The 16,815-nt window shown below is 39.7% G+C and overlaps 1 protein-coding gene across 11 annotated transcripts in view; it reads right to left on the bottom strand.

The window, feature by feature from the left end:
* The window catches only part of LOC136871947 (uncharacterized), a 561,695-nt gene that overhangs the window by 113,976 nt on the left and 430,904 nt on the right, over nt 1-16,815 (bottom strand). For 4 of the 11 annotated variants that reach the window (XM_068227265.1, XM_068227262.1, XM_068227263.1 and 1 more), the window contains 2 exons: nt 4,410-4,562; nt 1,629-1,887 (listed from right to left, as the gene is read on the bottom strand). The exons of 6 other annotated variants lie outside the window; for them this stretch is intronic. In XM_068227265.1, the coding sequence (XP_068083366.1) occupies nt 1,629-1,887; nt 4,410-4,562 (412 nt within the window). The remainder of the gene's footprint in view (nt 1-1,628; nt 1,888-4,409; nt 4,563-16,815) is intronic. One more of the 11 variants, XM_068227266.1, reaches the window with a different exon arrangement.

Below are 16,815 nucleotides of genomic sequence, written 5' to 3'. Positions count from 1 at the left end.
CCGACGCCACACTCGTCTGCGGTGACTATCACTGACAGAACAGAAGCGTGACTCATCGGAGAACACGACGTTCCGCCATTCCCTCATCCAAGTCGCTCTAGCCCGGCACCATGCCAGGCGTGCACGTCTATGCTGTGGAGTCAATGGTAGTCTTCTGAGCGGACGCCGGGAGTGCAGGCCTCCTTCAACCAGTCGACGGGAAATTGTTCTGGTCGATATTGGAACAGCCAGGGTGTCTTGCACATGCTGAAGAATGGCGGTTGACGTGGCGTGCGGGGCTGCCACCGCTTGGCGGCGGATGCGCCGATCCTCGCGTGCTGACGTCACTCGGGCTGCGCCTGGACCCCTCGCACGTGCCACATGTCCCTGCGCCAACCATCTTCGCCACAGGCGCTGCACCGTGGACACATCCCTATGGGTATCGGCTGCGATTTGACGAAGCGACCAACCTGCCCTTCTCAGCCCGATCACCATACCCCTCGTAAAGTCGTCTATCTGCTGGAAATGCCTCCGTTGACGGCGGCCTGGCATTCTTAGCTATACACGTGTCCTGTGGCACACGACAACACGTTCTACAATGACTGTCGGCTGAGAAATCACGGTACGAAGTGGGCCATTCGCCAACGCCGTGTCCCATTTATCGTTCGCTACGTGCGCAGCACAGCGGCGCATTTCACATCATGAGCATACCTCAGTGACGTCAGTCTACCCTGCAATTGGCATAAAGTTCTGACCACTCCTTCTTGGTGTTGCATTTGCTCTGTCAGTCAGTGTATAAAGAATGAAACCTAGAAAACTGCGATGGGCAAGACATCTGCTCTGCATATCCGAGACCAAAATAGTGATACTAGGAAGACCTGAAAGAAGCCGTTCACACGACGAACCCAGAAAGCAACGGGAATATGAACTACTGAAGGACCTTCGGCAGCTTGCGGTGAGTGAGAACTAGATCCAAGCAGCACAAAATTGCAGTACCTGGAGGCAGATTGTATGGTCAGCGCAATGTCCTAGATTGTCAACTGTCATTACTCGCGAGCGATTCCCACGTGGTAAGGCTGGGAGAGGTGTAACGCAGCAAGATATGCATGATTGCATGATAGTTGAAAATGACTGAATGTAGGTCCTGCAATTTCATTCTGTAAGTGACGATAGTTGTGAAACGTTACCAACTGTCGTGTTTGTCTCTACAATTGTATGGCCTCAGCTAACGCGTGCAGGCATTTTAGTTTGATGCCATTTAGGCTGCGCGCACGTCCATTTCGACGTTCCGTTTCTCTCTACCAGAGGCATGGTAAACCAGATAACTGTTGGGTGACCTATCAATCAGCTTTAATTTTGTTGGGTTAAGACAAAATATGTCACCTGAGATATTTTACATGACAAAATCGCAGGACATGGTGTGTCGAATAGACTTTCTTCATCCTTCAAAAATCCTACTACGACTACCGAGTTTTAACCCACCGTCTTGGGATCTGGACACCGTCTAACTACCACTGATCCAAACAGCGAGCTCGTCCCTGGTTTATGAGTAATAATATCTTTTAGAATTCTCACTTTCATTGCCTTCACATTATCCATTCCGGTTCACCACAAAGCTTGAAAGAAGGGCAAGAATTTCCCAGTATTACCTGTAGCTGTCATGGTGTTCAAACCCGAGTTTCTGGTAGCAACAGTCGGTGATGTTTTGGGAGCTCACCCACAGTCTTCTTTGATCTGAATGTATCAGAGGTTGTGACCCGTTGCCACAATCCAAAGGTTTTGGGGGCTGTACGAATTTCGCAATGGACGGATCCATCGGGTCCAGTACTGGGATGACACATGCCGGTGTATCCGCCAGCTTATGGGCGAATTTTGGTATCACGGAGAAAGTAATGCGATCACTTTCATCTGAAACAAAATGATAATACACACACTAAGATGCCTTGCTCAAGATTCAATCCAATCTACAGGAACTCCCCTAGCAACAGAGAAAGTAACTTGCGAGAGACACAAGTATAGATAAAGTTACAGTGTTATTTGTCACAGTTAAAGTATTTAGCATTAGCAACCCGTTCTAGCTTCTCGGGGGAGTAAATCTGAATTTAAGGTGATAGGCAGTTTAATACATATTTCCTTGTAGACGATATTATAATAGATGTATTTACTGTACTTAGCTCAACGCGGTGTTTTTCCAAGATCTTCCAGCTTCCTGCCAATTAGCTCACACATCTTCCTCCACATGAGATACTTAATCATTCACTGAAACAACGATAACTCCGAAACCATACCAGCAAACTGCATACTGTGAATGATATACTTATCTTGATTTTAGTTATTTCGTATGAAAAAAGTGATGATACATCATAATAATCAGTATTGGAAATGTAAATGAGCTTATGTATAATATTCACGAAGTAAATTGTGTGGAACAATTCGGTACATTAAAGTGTAATGTCCAGTGATAGTGTCTGCAATGTAGCTGTGCATATCTTGGATCGATCCTACAAATCTCTTCTTTAGATACTCCATGGCGACGTGCTGCTTGGTCTGAGGCACATTGTTGGTCACAGAATGAGCTTTCCGTCTTTACCATTTGTGCAGCCAGAATGAGCATCTTCCATAATTTGGTTGGATTCTATTCAAGGATGCCCATTCCTTTCTTGGCAAGTTGAAGCCCTGCATGAGTCGATGGTTAACCACAGGTGGTGAGGATTTGAATTGTTCACAAACATTTGAAAAAGCGGAAGATTTGTGCCCGGTTTATACCGCACAACCTGACAGACGAGCAGAAGCGAACTCGAATGGAAATGTCAGGAGATTTCATTGACGTTTGTGACCAAAATCCGGAGGTGTTGAAAACCATCATTACAGGAGACGAGTCGTGGTGCTACCAGTATGATCCAGAGACCAACAAACAGTCAATAGCGTGGTGTTCAGCGTCTTCTCCACCTCCGAAGAAAAGTCGGCGCACAAAGTCCAAGATTAAGACAATGCTGATCGCCTTCTTTGACAGCAATGGTGTCATTCATCATGAATTTGTACCCCAGGGTACATCTGTCAACGCGGAATTCTACAAGGGAGTTTTGAAACGGCTATTGCAACGCATCAGACGGCTTCGACCTGAACTGTACCGGAGTGGACAGTGGAAGCTCCTCCACGACAATGCCCGTCCGTTACCGCGATCCGCGTGCCCCAGTTTCTCGTTGAATGCCAGGTGACTGTTCTTCCACACCCTCCGTATTCTCCGGATTTGGCGCCGGCAGATTTTTTGTTTGTTCCCCCATCTTAAATTAGCTCTGAAAGGCCACCGGTTCGACAGTGTAGCTGGTACCCAACAAAGCGTGACAAGGGTTCTCCGGGAGATTCCAAAAGAAGCATTTTCTGCCAGCTTCCAGCAGCTTTACAGTCGATATCGAAAGTGTGTTGTAGCTAACGGAGATTACTTTGAAGGCCAGTAAAGGAGTTTTGTGCGTAACTTACGTTGTCTTTATTTCATGAGACCATTCACCGAACTTTTCAGACACAGGTTGTAAAATTGCAGATATTGAATAACAAGAACGTTAAATTCTTAGGAACATTTTCGGCCCCACACAAGATACTTCAATTTGCATCAAAAGGCGAACTACAAAACTCTATAATCACACAGATAGTTTCATCAATACTGCCCGGAGGAGACGTTTAAAATTTTTTGGACACATTCTTAGGATAGATAACAATAAACTTACAACAACTTATTAGTCACTGTAATAACTTCTCACAATAGGATAGAGTAAACAAGAGGAAACCTGAATGAATTGAACATCGGGAAAGACATGAGAAATCGCGAAGTCTTCAGGACCTAGTAAATAAACACACATTTATGGTGAAAACCATTCGCAGGACTGGTACAAAATGGTCAGAAGAATGGAGGAGGCAACACAGTGAGGGCGAAGAGATTTTGGAAGAAGATAAAAGCAAAAGTCATCAAGCCAATGAACAAGTTCCAACGCGCTCTATGAATGGACATAACGAAACAAGAATGATATTAATAATAATGGTGTTACTGGGTTTACTATCTTTACAGTTTTCAGAGACATGGAGATGCCAGAATTTCGCCTCGAATTCTTTTATGTTTTGGTAAATCTACCTACACAAGGATGGCGTTTTTAACACCCTCGACTGAACCGGAGTAGAACTCCCTAGCTTGGGCTCTGAGCCCCTCAGCGTGGTCTATCTGAAGACAAATATGTCCAGAATCTTTTCAGAGAACTCGAATACAGCATATCTGACTGGACCTATGGAGACACTAGGACAATCGGCCATTCGAAACATCCAAACATAGTTTGTCCAAGAACGAAGGATTGTAGGACAATAAATTCCTGCACTGACTTCGGAGAACTGTTCAGACTCATTTTTAGTAGAGTTAAGTGATTAATGCAAATAGTAGCTACCTCTGTGGTAGGATACCGCCTTCTGTACCTCCAAGATCGCAGCTTGAAACTCGGCAGAGGTAGCCGGATTTTTGAAGGGCGGAAAAAGTCCATTCGGCACTCCATGTCGTACGATGGCGGTATGTAGTGTAAAATGGCCTCTCCTGGCTGTATCTAATAAATAAATAAATAAATAAATAAATAAATAAATAAATAAATAAATAAATAAATAAATAAATAAATAAATAAATAAATAAATGCCAAAAATGGTGACATATTCGGTGTTTATCTGACAAAATTATTTAAATCTCAGCCATAACTTAGATCGCCCAAGAGAGATCCATTTCTTTTGCATCTGGTAGAGTAAAACTGTTACGCAGGCAGCCTAGATGGGATCAGATTAAAATGCATGCACTCGGTAGGTGAGGTCATACATTATTATTATTATTATTATTATTATTATTATTATTATTATTATTATTATTATTATTATTATTATTATTATTATGCAGCCATAATCGTTAAGGCGTTAAGTCTGTATGATCTAACACCGTGGTTAGCCGGTTCGAGTTCCGTTTCTCGAAAAAATCAGAATGTTGGCCTCAAAACGTCAGATGGCATTTAGACTCACATGGAATCACATGTGGTATACAATTTATAATCACTACATTGCTTTCCAAAAGCCTCAATTCCAATTCCGATTCAATTCCAAACCTGTCCGCACTGTTCATATGGAGAGAGGACATACGACGCTATCCGTCGGATGGGAATATAAAGTTTTCAGCAGACCTCTTGGTGTTATTCAAGAGGAGTGGGCTATGTGCCGGCACGGGGTTCCATCCTCTCCCTTCCTACTATCATATATCACGTCGTTCATTTCATCTCATTAATTCCTCTGATGAGGTTGACGTCAGGTCGTAAAAACTTGCTACGAAGATTCATCTCGCTTCATACGCGAGCCCCTAGAGAAACGGGACGACGATTGGACATACACAGTTATTATTATTATTATTATTATTATTATTATTATTATTATTATTATTATTATTATTATTATTATTGTTGTTGTTGTACCAGGAGGTACACCTCTACGCCGCGCGTTCAAAATGAGCGCCTAAAAGAACTCCTCTACTGGAGATACTGTGAAATTGAAACTGGACCAACTTATAAATCTACTCAGAAGATGCCACCACTAAAATATGATATAATTTTGTTATTGAGAAGTTTCCTGAACAGACTGTAGTTCTACTTGGTTTGTTTGACATTCATCAAGAAGTTTGGACTTTTTCTCATAGATGACACTACCAAAAAACTATGATCATGCACCCTGGTGCGAAGTGAAAGAACTTTTGATTTAAAGAAGTTTTGTATTCATAAGATTTTTTTTTATTGATTGATGTTCATTTAATTTTGGGTTGGCAATATTTATCTTTCCTTTCAGCCAGTTTTGAATCTAGCCAATCCCTAATTTCTGTAATAAATTTTCCGCCTACTATAGGCTTCTTCCTCGATTCTGAGTGTCACTTTTGAATTTAACCTATAAAATTCTGTGGGTGTGTCTTGATTATTCATGAATGATCTCGAACTTTCCCCGAGGGTTTATAAACTGCGGCTTTTCTCGTCTCTTGGCCATTTGATTGTCAACTAACTAAGTGTGTGTGTCAAGCAGGAGGCGGGCGGCGCCTCTTTCATCAGGCAGCAGTTCTTCAGCAAGGTAATGGCCACATAACATCTTACTTTCTTGCTAGCTCCGCAGTTTAACCCGAGGGAAAGGTACGACTCATTAACTATGTAACCCACTTTTCTAAAAATGTAACTTTCTGCCGGCTAACGTAAAAACGTCATAAAATCTTTAACTGTAAATCGGGGATAGAGAGTGATGTAGTCTCTCGAGCTCCCCTTAATATTGGTTTGAGGTGACTACATTTTGTAACTGGTTTTCTTCCTTTCCGTAATGTCTTTATTTATTCTTATACGAGTCACCTCCATAGTTTGGGAATAGCCCCTGTTTCATCGGCCTAGTGCCTTTTAGGTTTTAAGTGTTCATATCTAGGAGTGCAAGTACATACCTTCATTCAGGTTGTGTTTCGGGCCATTTACTTAACCTGTTCTTTTTCGCAAGGGCCCAATAGGTTGGGTACTAGATACCCCTGTTTCAAATTTGTAAGTTGTGCCTTGATGGCGAGTGATTGTAATTTTCGGATATTGCCTTGAATAGACTTGGAAAACCGAGAGCACGTCAGCTCTTTTCAAGTGTTGTAAAAGTGCCTTCTGGGAGGCTTGATATTGTAAGTTGGGAGCAAGTGCTCCATGTATTGAGGGATTTCTGCCCTTGAGTAAATGTGTACTCTTTTGTAAATTTGAGCTAGTAGCTCAAGAATTGTAAAGCGAGGGGCTTGAAGCCCAGATTGTTAAATTGTCACTAAATTTTTAATTTTCCTGTCTTGCCTAAAATTTGTCATTTCACCTGACGTTTCATTGTTATCAAAAATTTGCTAAGGTTGAATTTAGGAAAATATAACCTTCAGTTTAAGTTTTAAATTATTTTCTTGACATTGTAGTTAGACCCATTCATCCCGGCACCTTCTTTCCCTTCTGTGATCCACCAAAACGCCGGAACAATTATTATTATTATTATTATTATTATTATTATTATTATTATTATTATTATTATTATTATTATTATTATTATTATTATTATTATTATTATTATTATTATTATTATTATTAATGCAAATACGAGTAGTTAGAAGATATATCTAATATGATTTTCTTCGTTTGGTTTCTTTTTCTAGGTAAGTGCTTGTCAAAGAACTTTGGCTGATTCGAGGGAAAATTCACGTAAGTAGCCTTTATGAAATGAACCTACGTGAGCTCAGTTGTTGTGGCCGGATGCCTTTCCTGACGCCAAGCAACTCTTTATGGAGAGATGAGGTCACTATTGCATGTTTCTATGGTGATTGATAGTGTGGTGTGTTAATAAACAGGTGTGCTTTGAGGCGAGAATAAACACCCAGTAGCCAGCCTAGGGAAATTAACCTGATGCGGCCAAGCTGTGAAGAGAACCCACCACCCTGTGAACCCACGGCCGCAGTGTTGACCATACAACCAACAAGCTAGACGACAGGATAGGTGAATTTTATTAAAACATTATGGATACGAAACAGTGCTCGTTACCGTATAAACAACCACCTTCGCACAGACCATAAAGGCAGTTGCTTCCACTATTCGTAACCTCGGCATTAAGTAGGATAGAGTGATGACGTCTATACCCGGCTGTGTTTACCTGCAACCCATCTTCTACAGTTATTTCCATATATGTTATTTCAACTTGATTAATTTGAAGTTGTATCATCTTCGCAGGCGTTCCCAGGTAAATGGAAGCTTCTTTCAGCACCTCTATTGTTCTCCCAGCAATATCAATATTACTTATTCATAAAATATAGTTCCTTTTAGATGTAATACTGCATTTTTGTTGAACGAATAGGCTATTGGTCTGTGCATGAATTCAGAATCCAGATTTGATACTGCGTCTTCGCAATGTGGCGTTATCCAGGATGGTGGTGATTATTGTTTTGAGAGGAAGTAGTTAACCAGTATGACCTAGTCTTTCCTTAAATAATGTCAAAGAACTTGATAAACCATTCCAATCCCTGATTTCTCTTCCTATAAATGGATATTTGCCTTAATTTGCCCCCTTGAATTCCAAACTTACCTTCCTACCCTTCCTACCTTTCAAAGCTCCACTCAACATTATTCGTCTACTAATGTCATTCCAAGCCATCTCTTAACTGACAACTCAGTAACCGCGTAGTCGAGTATTTCGTCTCCTTACACCTATGTCTTCCTACCCACAATCAATCAATCAATCAATCAATCAATCAATGGCCACTAATCTGCATTTAGGAAAGTCGCCCTAATGGCAGATTCCCTGTCTGTTGTTTTTCTAGTCTTTCCTTAAACGATTGCAAAGAATTTGGAAATTTATTGAACATCTCCCTTAGTAAATTATTCCAATCCCTAACTCCCCTTTCTATAAACGAATATTTGCCCCAATTTTTCCTCTGAATTTCCAAATTTATCTTCGTATTATGATCTTTCCTACTTTTAGAAACACCATTCAAACTTATTCGCCCACGCTATCTCTCCACTGACAGCTCGGAACATGCCACTTAGTCGAGCAGATCGTCTCCTTTCTCTCAAGTCTTCCCAGCCAAACTTTGCAACATTTTCGTAACACTAATATTTTGTCGGAAATCACCCAGAACAAATCGCGCTGCTTTCCTTTGAACCTTTTCCAGTTCTCGTATCACGTAATCCTGGTGAGCGTCCCATACACTAAAACCATACTCTCGTTGCGGTTTTACCAGTAACTTTTATGCCCTCTCTTTTACATCCTTACTACGACCCCTAAACATTCTCATAACCATGTGAAGAGATCTGTAACCTTTCTTTACAACCTCGTTAATGTGAGTATCCCAATGAAAATAATCTATATATATATAAAATAACATGTCCTGACTGACTGACTGACTGACTGACTGACTGACTGACTGACTGACTGACTGACTGACTGACTCATCATCGTCGTGCCAAAACTACTGGACGTAAAGAAATGAAATTTTGGGGATAAATTCATGTTAAGATGTAGGTGCTCGCTAAGAGAGGACTTTTGGATATTCCGTCGCTAAGGGGGTGAAAAGGGAGGTGAAATTTTAAAATGAGTGTATCTATATCTCAAAACTTTAAAAGTTTACAGATGTAAAAATTGGTACTTAAAATCTTCTTTAAAAATAAGGAAACACGTATTTTTTGTTTCCGGAAAATCCCAGTGGGAGGGGTGAAAAAGGGGTTGAATGCCTTTAATCAAGATATCGGTAATTATATCTCAGAAACTGAAGATATTGCAGACCTGAAAATTGATACTTTTGATCTTTTAAAAATAAAGAAACGCGTATTTTTTGTTTTTGGAAAATCCAATTAATGGGAGGGTGAAAAGGGGGTGAATTTTTGAAATGAGTGTGTCTATATCTCGAAACTTTGGAAGTTTATAGATCTAAAAATTGGTATTTAGAATCTTCATTAAAAATAAAGAAACACGTATATTTGTTTTCGGAAAATCCCAATAGGAGGGGCGAAAAGGGGTGAAAAAGTGGTTGAATGCCTTTAATGAGGATACTATATCTAAAAAACTGAAGATATTACAGACCTGAAAATTGGTGTCTGGGATCGCCTTTAAAAATAAAAAACAGGTATTTTTTGTTTTTGGGAGATCCAATTAATGGGGGGTGAAAAGGGGTCAATTTTTAAAATGAGTGTTTCTGTATCTCAAAACTTTTAAAGTTTATAGATGTAAAAATTGGTATTTAGAATCTCCTTTAAAAATAAAGAAACACGTATGTAGTAAGGGTGGAAAAGGGCGAAAAAGTGGTTGAATGCCTTTAATGAGGATACTTATATCTCAGAAACTGAAGATATTACGGACCTGAAAATTGGTATTTGGGATCTCCTTTAAAAATAAAGAAATACATTTTTTGTTTTTGGAAAATCCAATTATTTGGGAGGTGTTTGAAAAGGGGGTGAATTTTTTAAACGAGTATATATATCTCAAAACTTTTAAAGTGTATAGATGTAAAAATTGGTATTTAGAATCCCCTTTAAAAATAAAGAAACACAAATTTTTTGTTTTCGGAAAATCCAAATAGGAGGGGTGAAAAGGGGTGAAAAAGGGGTTGAATGCCTTAAATGAGGATACTTATATCTCAGAAAATGAAGATATTACAGACCTGAAAATTGGTATTTGGGATCTCCTTTGAAAATAAAGAAACACGTATTTCATTTTTGGAAAATCTAATTAATGGAGGTTAAACAGGAGTGACAAACCCGGGTGAATTTTTAGAAAGACTATATCTACAGTATATCTCAGAAACGTAAAATGTTACAGACGTAAAAATTGGTATTTGGAATATCCTGTAAATGTAAGGAAACACAGGTGATTTGTTTTTTGAAACTCCAATTAAGGGGAACTAAAAAGTGGTGAAATTTTAAAATGAAAATTTCTACAGTATATCTCAAAAACTTAAAATGTTACTGAAGTGAACAATAGTATTTTTATCTCTATTGACAATAAAGAAACATGTATTTTTTGTTTTCTGAAAAAACACTTGGGTGGAGTGGTAAAAGTGACTGAAAGTGGGGTTGAATTCTTTTAATTAGGATACTGATATCTCAAAAGCTGAAGATGTTACAGACGTTAAATTTGGTATTTGGAATTTCCTTTAAAAATAAAGGAATACGTATTTTTTGTTTTCGGAAATCCGCCTAAAGGGAGGAGAGAAATTGAGAAATTAGTTGAATTATTTGTATGAGGATATAATTATCTCAAAAAAGAAGGATTTTGCAGACTTGAAAATTGGTATTTGGAATCTGCTTTAAAATTAAACAAACACGTATTCTCGGAAAAGTCCAATGAAGGTGGAGGGGAGGTGAAAAATTAATTGAATTAATTGTATGAGGATACTTACATCTAATAAAATCTAAAGTTGTTACAGGAGTAAAAATTAGTATTTCGATCTCCCTTAAAAACAAACGAAAAAGCGTTTTGAGGGGCGGGGGTGAAAAAGAGTTTAATTCCTTTTATGTGGACACATATCTCAAAAACTGAAGATGTTAGAGTCGTGATAATTGGTATTTAGAAGATACTTTATTATTAAAGAGACGAGTATTTTTAACGGGAAATTCACTTAAGGGGGGGGAGTGTGAAAGGAAGTGAAAAAATGAATTCCTTTTACGGGGATACTTATATCTCAGAACTGAAGGTAACAGACGTGAACATTGGTATTTGGAATCTCCTTTAATTAAACATAAGGAAACTCGCCTTCTTTTTTTGGGAGGGGGGGCGGGGGTAAAGCAACTTAACGGCAGTGGGGTGAAAAAGGAGTTGAGACCAATTGATTTTACTCTTCATAATGTACTTATTCTGATCATAAACTGATCATTTTTAATCTTTCCTGGGTTCGTTTTTGAGAACCATCTTAACTTTGGAGTCCATAAAGTTAGATTACAGGAGTTTCTCCTGACATATAAATACAAATTTAAACACATTTAAAATAAACGATATGAATGATATTGACCGTGCAATTATTCGCCTCTATAATAAGGTCAATAATTCACGGAAGTATATCATTCGTGTCGCCAGAAATCTCGCACACTTGCCTACGCGCGACGATGGTGCTGGTCACATTGCCAGCAATGACAATGGCAGAGGATGTAATTTACCGCCAAGTAGCGGTCTTGCATCTTGCTGTGGGTTCCAGACCATCAATAATAATAATAATAATAATAATAATAATAATAATAATAATAATAATAATAATGTTCTGGACCGTCGTCAAAATGTGCGGACCGCGCTGCAAACAGGTCCTGGCCGGGTAATAATTACGATTGCCGTCCGGCCACGGGTTCAGTACCGCCAAGGCACCTAAGATGACACCACGCCGGATCTCCTCAAGGATTTGATCCATATTAAAATGCTTATAGGAAAAGATGGCAAAGATTTAGGGACCCAACTGGTCGGGTGGAATACCTGGATCTAGCCCGGGAAGTACGAAATCGATTGCTGGAAAGAAAGATTGAAAATGGGAGGAACCTTGCCGTTATCTCTCAGAAAACGAGTCAGATCGCGAATTTTGGCGGATTCTCTCAGAAAACGAGTTAGATCGCGAATTTCGGCGGGTTATATATAAAACGTTAAGCATTCAATTACAAATTTCGTTATAATACCGTAGCGAAGCACGAGTATCTTGCTAGTTTCTTATATTAACACTTAGGGTAAAAGCACCAGTCATTGACAGTGGCACCTATCATTGACACCGTAGGGAATAATGAGTAAACATGAGAAGTACGACAAGAATGGAGAGTTCAAATTTGGGTAGTAACTACTCTGCAGCCATCTCTCCAGAACTAATCAGATGAGGTGTTTTGGGTCGGAGTGTGACGTAGGTAAGTGATGGCGTCTGTTGCAACATTTAACAGCACATGGTTTTCTTCTCATATTTGTTAAGGAGTTGAGTTTGTTTCACTGATTATATTTGCTCTTATTCACTTATTTAAGTAAATCCTTTCATGTAGTATGAATAAGTGATTTTCTTTTTTTCATAATCATTGTGTAAAACAGCGGGAAGAATTAGTGTCAGTTATTGATTTACTGAAACACACCTGTTGCCCTTAATTGACCCCCCCCCCCGCCCTCCGTCATTAATGGGTGTTTCTTACTTAACTTCAATTCTCGATCGTTTTGTTACTGGCAGAATATGCTTTAAATTATGATAATTTTAGTAGATTTTTAGTGATGTCAACTTCAGGTTTTCAGGTGTCAAAAATACATAGTTGATTGATTGATTGATTGATTGATTGATTGATTGATTGATTGATTGATTGATTGATTGATTGATTGATTGATTGATTGATTGATTGATTGATTGATTGATTGATTGATTGATTGATTCCAAAATCCAGTTATTTATTAACCTAGGTTATCAATGTTTTAGGCTAGTAGGGTTTTGGTATTTAATCTAATGTAGTGCTATCTTTCGTTTTAGGCCACGAAATGAGTAAAAGAAAAAGGGAGAAAAAATCTTAATTATGCAGCGGAGTAAATGGATCAATCGATGGGGATGTTAGAAATGGGTCTTTGGTGAACAAAGCAATTAAATCATGGAGTACCAAGAATTACCTTCATGTATAAGGTAAATTAGGGGCTGTCTGGCCGGGGCGGTAAAGGCATGCTCGGTTCACCCGGAAGGACGTGGGTTCAAATCCCCATCAGGAAGTCGAAAAAATTGAGAAACGAGATTCCCACTTCTGGAGGTGCATATGGCACTGAGGCTCACTCAGCCTACACCATAAATGAGTGCCAGGTTAATTCCTTGGGGCAAAGGTGGCAGAGCGTAGAGCTAACCACTCTACCCCATCAAGTGCCGAGGTTACGGATTGTGGAAGCCTTTACCTTCCACATCTCCAAGGGCCTTCATTGCCTGTACGGAGATAACTTTGCCTTTATAAGGTAAATTTAAAGATCACCAATGACCCCAAACCCGATTCTGTCAGTAGAGGAGGAATTTGCACTTGTGAAATGGATCAAATCTTTGGCAAAGACTGTTTTTTCAATTATGAACGTCAAATTAATAAACAGGGTTCAACAACTTTTAATACAATTAAATAGGAAACCCCAATTCAAGTCTGACCTAAGAGGTTTAAATATTTCTTGAATAGGCACCCCATGATCTCTTTACGAACGCCAGAAACCCTAAGAACACCAAGAGCATCGGTGTCAGGCGAAGACATGCAAAACTGGTACAAAGAAATACGTAACTACCTGCGTGATGAAAATGTTTTGGACGTACTAGATAATGCAGTTAGATTTTTAATGCAGACGAGACTGGGATTTCTTGAATCCGAAAGAGGAAAAATTTTAACAAAGAAAGGAGATAAAAAGATATACCAAAAGTTAAATCCAAAAGAAAAGGAATGTTTAACTGTGATACTCATAACAGCCAGTGCAGCGGGTGTCATGCGCCCCCTCCCTCCCATTATTTGTGTTTACAAATGAAAGGGTCCCGTCAGAAATTGCAACCGGCATTCAGTCAGATCGGGTTCAGAAAGTGGGTGGGTGACCGGGGCACTTAAAAAGAAAAATGAATTTGTCACCAACTTATTTTACCCATGGCTGATCAACAAGATCATCGAAGTTCCTGTGATTATTTACCTCGATAAGCATTCCTCACACATGACACTTCACACTAGTGAATTTTGCGCAGAAAAGGGTATCATTCTCATAGCCCTTTATTCCAACGCAACACATCTCCTCCAACCGAAGGATGTTACTGTTTTCAGGTTATTGAAAGGCCGCTGGAAGGAGAAAGTTAATTAATGGAGAACAGTAAAGATGAATTCACTGATCTTAAGAAAATAAAGATTTTGCCATCCAGAACGGCTTTAGGGAGTGGGGTTTGGTGGCTTGGAATCCATCCGCTGTGTTAGACCATGAAATACATCCTGGAAATTAAAATGTGAATAGGCCTACTGTTTCAAAATTTGATACGGATGAGAACAAGACAGCACTTACAATTTAGAAAGATTCAATTGGGAAAGGAAAATTATCAGAATTCCATGGAGCCGAAGAATAGGGAGATAAAGGACACAACGATATATTATGCATGGAGATAAAATCTAAACCAGTTGTGCTGGTCATGATGTGATTCCACTACTGGAGAGCATTTGACTGAGCATCAAGAGCCACCAGGACCAAAAATCTTCGAAGATGCCACAATACCAGCAGAACGTATTGACATTTTTAGTTTTACAATGAACTTTACGTCGCACCGATACACATAGTTCTTATGGCGACGATGGGATAGGAAAGGTCTAGGAGTGGGAAGTGGCCGTGGCTTTCATTAAGGTACAGCCCCAGCATTTGCATTTCATGGGAAACCATGAAATACCATCTTCAAGGCTACCGACAGTTTGGCTCGAACCCACTATCTCCCGGATGCAAGCTCACAGCGAACTTATTAATAAATAAAATAATAATAAATTAGCAGAAATAATGTCCCCAAGAATGAAGACATCCCAGTGCCATCAACCAGCAAATCTGCTGAAACAACATAAAAAAGAATCCCAAGTAATGTCTCCAGACCACAGAGTGATCCACTATTATATCCCTATTTTTATTTCACTATTATTCTGTCATTAACAATGTTACATGGTTGTTTTCAGTTCTGTTATGTACTATGGTCCTTGCCATTTCATATTTCAACGCAGGCACCAGCATTAGCAGCACACCGTTGCAGTCGGGGCCCAATGTTCCTGACAGACCGTTGCAACATGCTACAAACTTTTGTTTATCGCATTGTTTCAATCTGGGACGGAGTGGACAATGTGCACTTTATGCACGATGGGGCACCTCCCCATCTTGCATTGGTTTCGCGAGAATGGCTTGACAATGCTTTTCCGAGCCGCGTTATTGGACGTCGCAGAAATGTTGAGTGGCCACCGAGAGGTCCAGACTTGACCCCATTGGATTTTTTCCTCTGGGGGTGTTTGAAAGAGAAGGTGTATGCCAGAAAACCCCGTGACTTGGACACTTTGGAAGCAGTCATTAGGGAAGAGTGTGCGCGGGTACCAAACGACATGTTGCAACGGTCTGTCAGGAACGTTGGGTCCCAACTGCAACAGTGTGCTGCTAATGCTGGTGCCTACGTTGAAATATGAAATGGCAAGTACCATAGTACATAACAGAACTGAAAACAACCATGTAACATTGTTAATGACAGAATAATAGTGAAATAAAAATAGGGATATAATAGTGGATCACCCTGTATATTTTTCCTGCCAGATGTTTCTACTGTGCAGACTAAAGCCGCATATACACTTGAGCATTCGCCCCGAATGAGCATGCGTTGCCGATGCGGGAACGCACAAGCACGACCCGTATATCAATCTGTTGAGCAAGTTTCCACTGTGTTCGGACCTCGTGCGGACCGAGAACACCGTCTGTGTTTAGGTGTAGTGTAGTGTCTTGCCTGACCTGAGGCTACAATGGTGAATCGAAAATTGATCGTTGCCAGTTCTTGTTATATGTATTTATTGCATTCCTTGAAAACAAAAAGGAGAAAGCGGTGGTGGAATAGAAAACTGTATGAAGAGAGATGAAATGCTCAATTGTTAAGAACAATCGGACATGAAACAGATGACAATTGGTTAAACATTTTACGAGAATGTCATTCGAGAATTTTGAATGGATATTGCATAGTATCAGGGCTACGATTGAGAGAGACACAACATTTAGGAAAGCCATATCTGCCGAGGAACGGCTAGCTGTGGCGCTGCGATTTCTGGCTACAGGAGACTCTTACACGAGTTTGCAGTACCTCTTCAAAATTCCGAAACAAGCCATTGGCAGAATGATACCTGAAGTGTGCCAAGCCATCGCAGCCTGCTTAAAGGATTATGCGAAGGTATTGTAATAGACCTCGACCTTGTGGTTCCACAGAACGGGATACTGGTGGTAGTACCCCAGGAGGATAAGAGAATTATAGCCTACTGGGACGTTTCCATTTCAACTTGAAATTATCTTTCACACTCTTCCTTCTTACAAATAACAATTCTCATTATTGTTCCGGCAAAGATATCAAGGATAATTTAATAAAAAACCACCTATTCAATACTTTCCACGTTTAATGTGGTTATTATCTACATGATTTTATGTAGACTTATTTGGTCAGGTACATGTTTCACCCATTATTTTGGGCATCTTCAGCCTGTAAACAACCTTTAGGTCAAGGTTTGGGACCTTATTTAACCAATATAAACATACCAATATATACACTATATACAATGTATACATTATATACAATATATACAAACA

The sequence above is a fragment of the Anabrus simplex genome, chromosome 4, assembly GCF_040414725.1.
Source record: "Anabrus simplex isolate iqAnaSimp1 chromosome 4, ASM4041472v1, whole genome shotgun sequence".
Lineage (NCBI taxonomy): Eukaryota > Metazoa > Arthropoda > Insecta > Orthoptera > Tettigoniidae > Anabrus > Anabrus simplex.
This window is presented reverse-complemented; position numbering and strand designations above follow the sequence as displayed.